The sequence below is a fragment of the Formica exsecta genome, unplaced genomic scaffold (genome assembly GCF_003651465.1).
Source record: "Formica exsecta isolate Colony F162 unplaced genomic scaffold, ASM365146v1 scaffold368, whole genome shotgun sequence".
In the NCBI taxonomy this organism is placed as follows: Eukaryota; Metazoa; Arthropoda; class Insecta; order Hymenoptera; family Formicidae; genus Formica; species Formica exsecta.
This window is the reverse complement of record NW_021850923.1, coordinates 16,293-27,246: the sequence shown is the minus strand read 5'-3', so window position 1 is coordinate 27,246 and position 10,954 is coordinate 16,293. Positions and strand designations below refer to the sequence as shown.

Sequence of the window (10,954 nt, the reverse complement as noted above, 5' to 3'; positions counted from 1 at the left end):
TGCTTTCTGCTTTTCTGCCAAGGAGTGAATCCGGCCTTAGGGAGAATTCACACCTTGGCAGAAAAGCAGAAGCCAATCAGAATTCGTGCTAGAAAAGCAGAAGCCAATCAGAACTTGCGCTGATAGTAGTACATTCTGCTTTTCTAGCGCGAGTTCTGATTGGCCTCTGCTTTTCTGCCAAAGTGTGAATTCGGCCTTATGTCCGTATCAGACTACGCATTGAAGATTGAGATTCAAGATTCAAGATTGAAATTCGACCAATCAGAATAAAGAAATTTTAGTCCTTTTTGTTCTGATTAGTTAAATTTCAATCTTTAATCTTCAATCTTCAATTTGCAATGCGTAGTCTGATACGGGCTTTAGTCTCTGGGTATCGATCATGTAACTTTTCCCCTAGGGCGGAAAAGTGAAAAGTGAAAAATTTTGCCATTTGATTTCAATGCTAATATTTTTCATTTTTCACGTTTCCGCCCTAGGGAAACGTTACATGATCGGTATCCTGATACGATTTTTACAGATTTACTATATTCATTAAAATATATGCTATGAAAACCCGTTTATAGACCCTTTTTTGTTTTCAAATTTTTTAAACCAAGAGCAAGGTATCGATCATTATTATAGTTTAATATCATAATTCTTTTAAAATTAATAACCATCTTAATTGTTGATTTGACCAAAACTATATTTTTGTTATAAAAAATTCAAAGTGAAAAATTTTATTAATGTTTAATTTCATATGATGACATGTTAATAAAATGCAACTTGCATATATGTTCTTGCTTGCAATTGAAAAAAGATTTTTCCAAAAATTTTAAATTTGGAGATTAAAAATTAATATGTATTATTAGGATTGATAAAGAAAGAATTTCAACCATAATGTAAAGATTAAATCTTAAATTTAAAACATATCTTATGTATCTTATTATAAATATAAGAAGGATGATTTTTCAAGAATATTAAGTTTATATCACAGTTTATATATATAGAAAAAAAATTTGTAAAAATTTAGTGCTTTTCTGGCGTATTGAAAGAAGCAATCTGGTGCATCACTGCTTTGAATTATTGGCAACACTGGTTGAGTGTTATCAGCGCCACGCGAATGTTATATTTATAGACATAGTATATATAGATATACTATGTCTATGGTTATATTTGTTTGTTCGCTTGCACTTTCTGCGTTCTGTATTCGGATTCTTCGCTTTCTTTCCAATGCACAAATATGACAGGACACTTGACTGATTTCAAATGCAGATACATAGAGACAACGAGGATGTATGCAGATGTATAGATTGTGGACATGTCGCAGTTAGTCGAGCTATAACCTCTCTATGATATTGTGATTGGGATTACTGATTAAAAACATCAAACATACAATAAGATGTATTTGGCTGCGCAAGAATTGCGTGGGCGTATTTATCGTATTTCTTTCTTGTAGTTCGAGAAGAATGATAGAATAATATTAGAGACGGCAATTTTTTTTAACCTTAATTAATTAAAATGTGGAAACAGTCCAAATTGTTATGCAATAGATGCGCGTCGCAGAAGAGCAGAGTCTTATCTCGTAATCATAAAACAGCGGAAGTAGTCACGAAACTCGCCAATGTAACAACGGAAAACTCGGAATATGTACTTCCTAAAGAAGCGCGAGTTGTCATATGTGGAGGTGGAGTTATGGGTGGTGCTGTGGCATACCATTTATCTCTTTTAGGATTAGGACCGGAGACTGTCTTAGTAGAAAGCGGCAGGTGAATCATTTTTCTCTCCAAATATATATTTTACACCTCTTATCTTACACCTCTTTTGAATAAAAAGATTTAGGAAAAAATCAATGTATATTTTTATTTTTCTGATATATATATTTATTTTATATACATTTGTCTTTAGACTGGGAGGTGGAACAACATGGCATACTTCTGGATTAGTAGGGGCCTTCAAACCTAGTCTAGCGCAAGTAAAACTTGCTCAAGATAGTATTGCCCTATATAAGGAATTGGAGAAGAAAGATCTCTCGACAGGCTGGAAGCAATGCGGCAGTCTTTCTTTGGCACGAACGAGAGATCGTATGATCTCGTTCAGGAGAATGAAGGCACAATCTGTGTAAATATTTGAGCAGATATGATAATTACTACACTAGAGAATACGATTTTATATTTAATTTTATTAAGGTCACGCGATATCGAATGCCACTTGGTTTCCCCGAAAGAAATTCAGGATCTATGTCCATTGTTGCACATTGACGATCTAGTTGGAGGATTATGGATTCCGAAAGATGGTGTTGGTGATCCGTATCAGATTTGTCTGACACTGATTCAAGAAGCAAAACAAAGAGGTATTGTGTCTAGAAGTAAAAAATTCAAACATTGAGATCTTTACAAAGACATACAAGTATTACTATGAATTGCCTTTTAAATTAAATTAATTAATTCAGGTGTTACAGTATTTGAGAATTGTGCAGTCACTAAAGTTATTAATCAGAGTGGCCAAGTAAAAGCAGTGGAGACAACACACGGTGCCATAGCATGCCAACATTTCGTAAATTGTGCTGGATTTTGGGCACGGAATGTGGGTAAACTAAGCGAGCCATATGTGAAGGTCAGGACCTGTGTAATTTAAATATAAAAAAAGTAAAGAAAAATTTTCGTTAATAAAAAATAATGTATTGTACTTATATTTTACGCACAGGTACCTCTTCATTCAGTAGAACATTATTATTTACACACTAAACCTATTGCTAATTTAGATCCGATGACACCGGTTATACGAGACTTAGATGGATATATCTATTTTCGAGAGAACAACGGGCGATTGTTAGCCGGTGGCTTCGAGCCAGTCGCGAAACCAGCATTTGAGGATGGCGTGATTCCCGGTTAGATGTAAATTTACATTCTCTGCTATTGAAAATTACAATGAAACAGCTAATTATTTTATTGTCTAAGTTAATGTCATAAGATTAACTTACAAATTTACTTTATTTAGACTTTGTAGCAATAAGTATATTCTTTATGTAATCATGAATACCTGATTAAAAAAATTTTATTATTTATTTTTTTTAGAAAGCACAGACAAGCGATTTTTACCAGAAGATTGGGATCACTTTCACACTTTGTTGGAACAGATGTTACATCGAATCCCTAGCTTGGGAAACGCAGTCCTGGAGAGACTCTGCAATGGGCCCGAAGCGTTCTCCCCGGATTGCAGATGGATCGTAGGAGAGGCTCCGGAAATACGTAATTATTACATCGCTGCCGGAATGAAAACAGTTAGTTAAATATTAGCTCATTGAGTCGTTCACATTGGCTTCCCCATGAAGGTCTTTTTTTTTCTTCAAAGGTCGGAATATCCGCTGCCGGTGGAGTCGGTCGTGCTACGGCGGAATTGATAGTCAATGGATCGACCTCGTTAGATATGTACGAATTAGACGTCTCGCGTTTCCTCGGACTGCACAACAATCGCAAGTTTTTACGAGATCGAGTGCGAGAGGTGCCCGGAATGCATTACGCGCTGCAGTATCCGTATCTCGAATTCAAAACCGGAAGGAACCTGAGAATGTCGCCGATCTATCCGAAGCTCAGAGATGCGGGCGCCGTTTTCGGTCAGGTCATGGGTTACGAGAGACCGTCCTGGTTCCAGTCGGACGACGACTGCGGTAATACTCAATCGTGAGATTTTCATATACATGATCGTTACTTTATAAAAATCAATATTCCGTTTCTACATATTGCGCATATTAAACAGATCTGGAATTCCCCGACGGTTTTCAAAGATATAAAATAGCTTATACGAATACCTTCGGTAAGCCTCCTTGGTTCGACGCGGTCGCGCAAGAATACGCCGCTTGCAGAGAAGCGATCGGTCTGAGCGACTATTCCTCCTTCACGAAGATCGACTTATGGGTAATTATTTAAAGACACTTGCGTACTTCAATTGATAAATTTGCAATGTATTCTCATATAATATCTTATAATTTTTATATTTTATAGTCGAACGACATGGAAGTCGTGGATCTGTTGCAGTACTTGTGTTCGAACGACGTTGATGTACCCGTGGGAAGTATTATCCATACTGGTATGCAGAATTATCAGGGCGGTTATGAAAATGATTGTAGTTTAGCGCGAATCGCACCGAATCAGTAAGTTGCAACGAATAAATTCGTATCGCGTATGAGCTAGTTGTTATTGATGATACAATTGAGAATCGTGTGATGACTCTATATGACAAAATAAATCGAAGATGTAAAATAAATTTTCTTCTTTACAATACAAAGATTTACTTTCGAGAAAAATTTTGAAATTTTAGAAATTAATGATCGCTTTCCGTTACATCGCCAATAACGCAGATTTTTCTTGTGCATAAGAAAAATGAATATACGAATATATCTGGAAACTCTGAATTTTAGTTACATGATGATCGCCCCGACTATACAACAAACACGTTGCAAAAATTGGATACATCGGCATTTGCCGGCGGACGGTTCTGTTGCCGTATCTGATGTTACATCGGCATACACCGCAATTTGCATAATGGGTCCGGCTACCAGAAAACTATTAACCGAATTGACAGACGTAGATTTAAATCCAAAAAACTTTCCGTTCTTTACATTTAAGGTAATATAAACTTCAAAATAAAAAATATAAAAATAATTTAATTTGTATTTGTCATTTTAATTAGGAATTGGATGTTGGACTTGCCAATGGCATTCGTACGATGAATCTAACGCATACCGGAGAACTTGGCTACGTTTTGTATATTCCAAACGAAGTAATACAATCCAAGAGACAACTCTCTAATTAATCACTAATACAAGTTTTGCTCTCTTTTAAGCTATAATGTTTCTGTCAAAAGAAAAACAGTTTTTTTCCTTCTGACTTTTATAAAGCAAGTTTACGCGAAATTCTACATTTTGTAATTTCAGTTTGCGCTGCACGTTTATACAAGGCTTATAGAGGCCGGGGCAAAGTATGGGGTGAAACATGCTGGTTATTACGCGACGAGGGCTTTACGCGTCGAAAAGTTTTATGCATTTTGGGGGCAAGACTTGGATACCTTCACCACTCCTTTGGAATGCGGAAGATCATGGAGGGTGAAATTCGATGTAGATATTATTTAAAAAAATAGATATTTTTTAAAAGAATGCGTTGTATAAACTCTCTTATTTTGATAAATTCTTTGTATTTCGTAGAAAGGAGTCGACTTTATCGGCAGACACGCTCTTCTGAGACAGCGCGAACAAGGAGTCAAGCGCAAATATGTGCAATTATTATTAAACGATCACGATCCCGAGTTCGATACTTGGAGCTGGGGCGGTGAGCCTATTTATCGAAACGGAAAATATTGCGGAATGACAACGACCACGGGTTACGGATTCACCTTTAAAAAACAAGTAAATCAAGTTTTCTTTTCATCCTTTTTTTTTTCAAAATAAAAAAATTCAAAAGACTTACGAGAGTTATTAACATTTTTTTCCTCGAATGTTGACAGGTATGTCTTGGATTCGTGCAAAATTTAGACTCGAAAGGTCAGCCGCAAGAAGTGACGAACGAATACGTGTTATCGGGCGATTACGAGGTGAACGTCGCGGGCATCATGTATCCCGCCAAGTGTCACTTGCACAGCCCGAATCTACCGACCAAGTTCCCCGATAAAGAGAGAGACGCTTATCATGCTACGCGCGATCAGCAATCTTTGTAATCCGTAAAACGATAAACGTTTTAAATATGTGTACAAACGATGTATATAGCAAAAGATTTAATAAAATTGTTTAATAATGCGAATAATCGCTCGTAAAAATCGCTACATCAAGAGATCTAAAGATCACAGTAGAGATTCTTTGGGACAAAGGATCGTGTAAATAAATTGGGTCCGTTATCCAATTCTCTGTCTCTCTCTCTCTCTCTCTCTCTCGTTGTGTATCTACTCTAATTCTTGAAAAAATCACACATATATACTAGTATTTTAGACTATATGTCACAGGTTTTGAAATGTATCGTGTATACACTTATATATAAACAATATTGTTCCTTCTAAAATGTATATTCCTCCTATAAATATTAATCTCTCATTGTGCAACATGCTATTTCTCTGTGTATGTATCATGTATTCACTCGAAAACACAATCATAATTAATCGTACATGCGCGCACGCGAGAAATGTCTATTGTAATTGCATTTGCTGAACACTATTTGTTATTTGTGTGAACTCTTATTTTATCACGATACGCTTTATTATGTATATACTGACATCTTTGCGTTTTGTGTTCACAAAACATCATATATGTATAATACACAGTGTGAAATACATTGCTCAAAAGACACATTTAGTGAGGTGTACGAGGGGCTTTTCCTTCCTCTTTCTCTCTCTTTTCTATATAGTCAAAGTTTTTTTTATTAAAATATTAACGCAATAATTGTCTCGCTTACACGCTATATGAATCAATACACACTCACGTACGATATCTATCCATCACGAGAAATTAAACTCAATAGTATACATTTATCCGCATTCATCAACAACTTTTTACACGCAATACTCGGTCATCATTGATTCTCATCTTACTGTACACATAATGATCGTGTAAAGTGAAACGGTCTATCACTCCGGGATCTCCGTCTCCGTGGTAGGCACCTGTTTCTGGACCATACACGATCTCGCTACGGATTCAAACAATCTGAAACAATAATGAACATCAAATTTGAAAGAAAAGAAGAAATTATTACTCGCGAGTGCAATAGTTGCTATTCCAGCATTCAAAATCTTTAAATTAGAGAAACTATGACTCACTTTTCAATCTCCGGCGCGCAATGTACAAACTCGTGCGACCAGAATTTATAAGTCGGATTCTTGATCAATTCGATGAAGGTGATGAGAAGACCCCATGGGTGTGGTCTGTTAACAATCAGTCTTTCGAGGAGAACCCTAGTGATCTGCTCTTGTATCGCTTCCGTGTTCGCTTCGGCGAACAGGTAGAGAAGCGTACAGCTGAAATAATGCGTGTGACTGTTGGGATACCGCAGCTGGTTCGCAATGGCGTTCAGGAACAAGTAACGACCCTCGGTGTCGAGATCGACCGCCAGATTCTGGAAGATGTCCATGTGTGCGGAGTGCGCGATGGTGGACATATTGGGAGCGTGGCCCTTGCTGCGAATAAATGCTATTGCCTGCGTACCCACGTAGAGCACCAGAGCATTCATTAACTGAATGTTGTAACGTACGCCGGCTTCTTGCGACACTTGCAGATTGCTGCGCAGCTCGGACAGGAAGGTGACCGGCGCGCGAGCTTTTAAATAAGAGTCGAGTTCTTTCTTGAAGGTCAACGGCTGTATCGTGGACGCGAAATTGGTGAGAACACGCGGGGCGTGCGCTATTTCTTGAAGCATGTCGACCTTTAGATTCGGCGTAAACGGATCGGGCAGCCGCATGTTTCTTGGGAAAGCACTCAATATCAGATTCCTCATTTGTATGCAGTTTGGTGGTATCACGTCGCAAAATCCGTAGTGATAGTCGCAGAGAAATTCGGGGAAGTCGTGCAACAGTACCAGCAACACCCGCAGTGTGCCCTTATAAAGGCTTGTCACGGGCTTCGCGAGTTCCGCATTACGAAGATAGGGCGCGAGGTACTTGAATAAATCAATGAGAAGTTGCGCATACATACCCCAGCATTTTTGCTGCGGTGTAATGGCGAGCATACGTCCTATGAAAACTCGATGCGAGACCAACTCCAGCCAGGCGTAACAGAAGCCGGATGCCTTCGCCGGACGTAGAATATGCAAGGTGTGACAGAAGGCCGTCAATACTTGAAAGTTGACAGCCTCCAGTACCGGTTCCGGCGCGCACAGCTCTAGGAAGAGCATGATGAAGATTCTGTGATACGGCAATTGCTGGAAATCGGTACCGCGTATCTCGTGATCTTGCAGCAGCACTCCGGCAACGATACCGAGCACTTTGTTCAAGAGATTGATCTTGGTGTGGGTGTTGGTGGCGTCGCCCGAATGCTTCACTAAGAGTGCTACCAAACGTACAAACGCGTCCAACGAATGAAAGCACTTCGCACGCATGATCGAGGGAGCTGTCGCGGTTTCCGAGAGAGCGCGATAGCAGAGATCGACACACATCTGAGTGCTTAGCTTGAAAAATCTCGTAATTAGGTCGTCGGTCTTGAGGATTCCGTGTATGTTCATCTGATGCACAAATATGCTGAACGCTTTGGTAGGATCACGTGCGTGCTGCGGACTGTGATGCATCTGCACCCATTCGCGCAACAGATACTCCGTCTTTTCCATTAGTCCCGGTGGATCATCAAAATCGCGAGCCTGTAAGACAATCGCGAACGTACGACATACATTAATCATGATCGTAAATACGATGCATCGAAAAAGATAAAGATGGAGATATTCTGTAATCTTCGTTAATAATGATTATCGGTCTCTCATAAATCATGAAAAAAACATTATATTGTTGCTAAAGACTAGATTATAAAGACAAATTCTATATATTTCGAATAATCGGAAGCTGCAGTATTCATGCAAACGTTTATTTAGCTTGTTACGTCATTATACGTCATTACACGTGATGTTTTTTAATAAATAAGACACCGATAATTTCGTTAACGCAAAGTACGAAATATCACTGTTGGAATAATTCATTTGGATTGAATAATCTGGGCAATCTACTTACTCTCACCTGCAGGATTCCAGAATGAATGTGTGCCGTAGGTCCTGCTGGAGCTCTGTCCACCAGTACACCAGAATCGTGATTGGCACGCAGTGAATCTACTAGACTCGTTAATCTAAAGAGTAAGATTCTGAAATGATATAAATTTTATGCATGTTTGAATACAAAATGCAAACACAGTGTTATAACTCTGTTTCTAATTTAGTATTATAATTTAGCACAATTGAAAAAATATTTTGGAATGTAATATCAAGAATATAGGACCGAATTTTTTTTTTTTGAGATAGCGTTTGTAAATGCTATCCGAAAGGGTAATGGGCTAAAGATGCACGCGTGTGAATGAGCACTTTGTTCACTTAAAATATCCTATCTTTGATAATAAAGAAAATAATTAAAGCAAATATAAAAGAGAATAAAGGGGAATAAGAAGGAAAAAAATGTGATATGTCAAAGAAAGATTGATATCTATACTAAAAAAGAACATAGATAAGTCTGGTTTAAACGAAAACAAAGTCTATCATTTTATATAGCTATCAAATGTTCTATTTTTTGAAAGCTAATGTTTATAGCAATACCCTTCCGGTGGTGTTCTGTGATGTGCCATTCGAGCCAATATTTCAATTGTATGAAATAAATCAGTCTCGGTAACATGAGTCGCTTGTCTTTCATCAATCAAATAAAGCTGAACCAATTGCATGGCGAATGCTGTTGCCATGGCGCTTCCTGCCTCCATAGCTTGCGCTAGAGCTACATCGAATTGTGGAAGACTGATCAAATGAGACCTGCAAAGTAATAGAGTCCATAATTAATTAGAGTCTTTCCTGAATATCTTTCAAATATCATATGAGTGTAATTTGAGACCATACCTTATGAGATAATCCACGGCTTCAAAATTATATCGAAATTCTTCTCTGTACTCGGTTAGACAACGAGTCACGTGCTTATTGGTCCATTGCATACCGTACGCACGTGGATCCTGAAGACATTTCAAGATCCGCAAGTGCAGTTCTCGGTAGCGTTGTACAAGATTCTCCGAATCGATGACATTGCTACTAAGAATTAGCCCATCCACCAAACCTTCGACAGCCTAGAACAGCCACAAGTCGCCAATGAGTCTCGTCTTACGCCACGACTTGACCGATTGAATATCATAAGTTTATGCGTGTGTATCAAGTAAACTAACTTTCTTTAATAATGTCATAGCGGCACCGGCGTCTCTTGATCTTCTGGTCAGAATGATCGTTTCCAGAAGATTATGAAAGGTAGCATGCTGCGTCGGAGGCGCCGCAGGTCCCGCAGCAGCCAACAGAACTTCCGCTTCCGCGGCTAGTTTTTCCAGCATAGCGCCCACCTCGTCATTGCTAACAGCCGCCGCGTAAGCCGCTACTTGTTGCGCCGTAGCGACTGCCACGGCCGAATTAGGTGTGAACGTGGTGACGGGAGTCTCCTTCAAAATGTGAAGTTAAAAGAAAGAAAGAAATGAGAAAAAATTCACAGGAGCGAGAGACTTCATCTCACAAATCTTTCGGTTACATGTTTTTTTTTGTTTTTGTTTTACAAAACACGTAAAAAACATGGATAGTTCTTACATTGATAGGTTTCGGCATGAAGAGTACTTGTGTATCCCGTTCGGAGAGTGGTAGGAATCCTGGAATATTTCTGGCAAATTCTTCATAAACGGCCATCTGTTGTGGCGTCACGCCACCGACTTTCAATCGGATCTGCTCCGGCATCCTCTCGGCTTGATACTTGGCGAGAGGATCGCAGTATCGTCGGCCTTCTTGCCGAGCAATTTTTCGCAATTCCATCTCGCTCAGTAGCCGCTTGTCCATCTCGGGTATCGCTTTCTCGATAGCAGTCTTTTGTACGAATGCGCAGGCAAGTTCCATGTTATCAGCGGCAACTACATTCGCCGCTTGTTCGGCAAGCTCCTTCTGCTGTGGAGTCGTACCGATCAATGCCGTGAGCAAGGCTTGTTTTAAATTCGTGCTGATGGATGCCAGAATCTATGCGCGAAGAGGTAAAAGATTAATTCGACATCGTCATACAGTTTATTTAGTTTAAGCATTAACATGTGATTATGTCTTATGTATTACTAGATATATATGTGAAAAGCTCGAACAAAAGTTTCTTAATTTTATTAAAGTTTTTAAGTTTACCGGCTTGTAAATTTAAATTTGAAATTATTCGTTCTTCAATTATTCCACAAGATTTCAACTATATGTTTCTTATATATTTGTTATATTAAATTAAATATAATTAAATATAATTAAGTATTATTATATTA

The 10,954-nt window shown here is 38.5% G+C and overlaps 2 protein-coding genes across 5 annotated transcripts in view; one reads left to right on the top strand and one right to left on the bottom strand.

Moving 5' to 3' along the window:
- The first annotated feature begins 1,105 nt into the window (after positions 1-1,105).
- On the top strand, positions 1,106-6,308 carry LOC115239228 (pyruvate dehydrogenase phosphatase regulatory subunit, mitochondrial). 2 transcript variants are annotated; one of them, XM_029813632.1, is made up of 15 exons: positions 1,106-1,305; positions 1,530-1,745; positions 1,885-2,097; positions 2,166-2,329; positions 2,429-2,592; positions 2,683-2,866; positions 3,054-3,259; positions 3,331-3,646; positions 3,736-3,893; positions 3,981-4,129; positions 4,397-4,604; positions 4,669-4,758; positions 4,913-5,092; positions 5,180-5,380; positions 5,479-6,308. In XM_029813632.1, exons 1-15 carry the CDS (start codon positions 1,298-1,300, stop codon positions 5,686-5,688), a joined length of 2,667 nt encoding a protein of 888 aa, XP_029669492.1. In that variant the 5' UTR covers positions 1,106-1,297; the 3' UTR covers positions 5,689-6,308. The 2 variants fall into 2 exon arrangements, with proteins under 2 accessions (XP_029669492.1, XP_029669491.1); XM_029813631.1 differs by having other exon boundaries at positions 1,106-1,745.
- The window catches only part of LOC115239227 (CCR4-NOT transcription complex subunit 1), a 13,214-nt gene continuing 8,162 nt past the window's right edge, over positions 5,903-10,954 (bottom strand). For 2 of the 3 annotated variants that reach the window (XM_029813628.1, XM_029813630.1), the window contains exons 13-19: positions 10,257-10,673; positions 9,851-10,114; positions 9,534-9,754; positions 9,243-9,449; positions 8,671-8,797; positions 6,778-8,306; positions 5,903-6,664 (exon numbers count right to left, since the gene is read on the bottom strand). In XM_029813628.1, coding sequence (XP_029669488.1) covers positions 6,589-6,664; positions 6,778-8,306; positions 8,671-8,797; positions 9,243-9,449; positions 9,534-9,754; positions 9,851-10,114; positions 10,257-10,673 — 2,841 coding nt within the window. In that variant the 3' untranslated portion in view covers positions 5,903-6,588. The remainder of the gene's footprint in view (positions 6,665-6,777; positions 8,307-8,670; positions 8,798-9,242; positions 9,450-9,533; positions 9,755-9,850; positions 10,115-10,256; positions 10,674-10,954) is intronic. The other variant, XM_029813629.1, reaches the window with a different exon arrangement.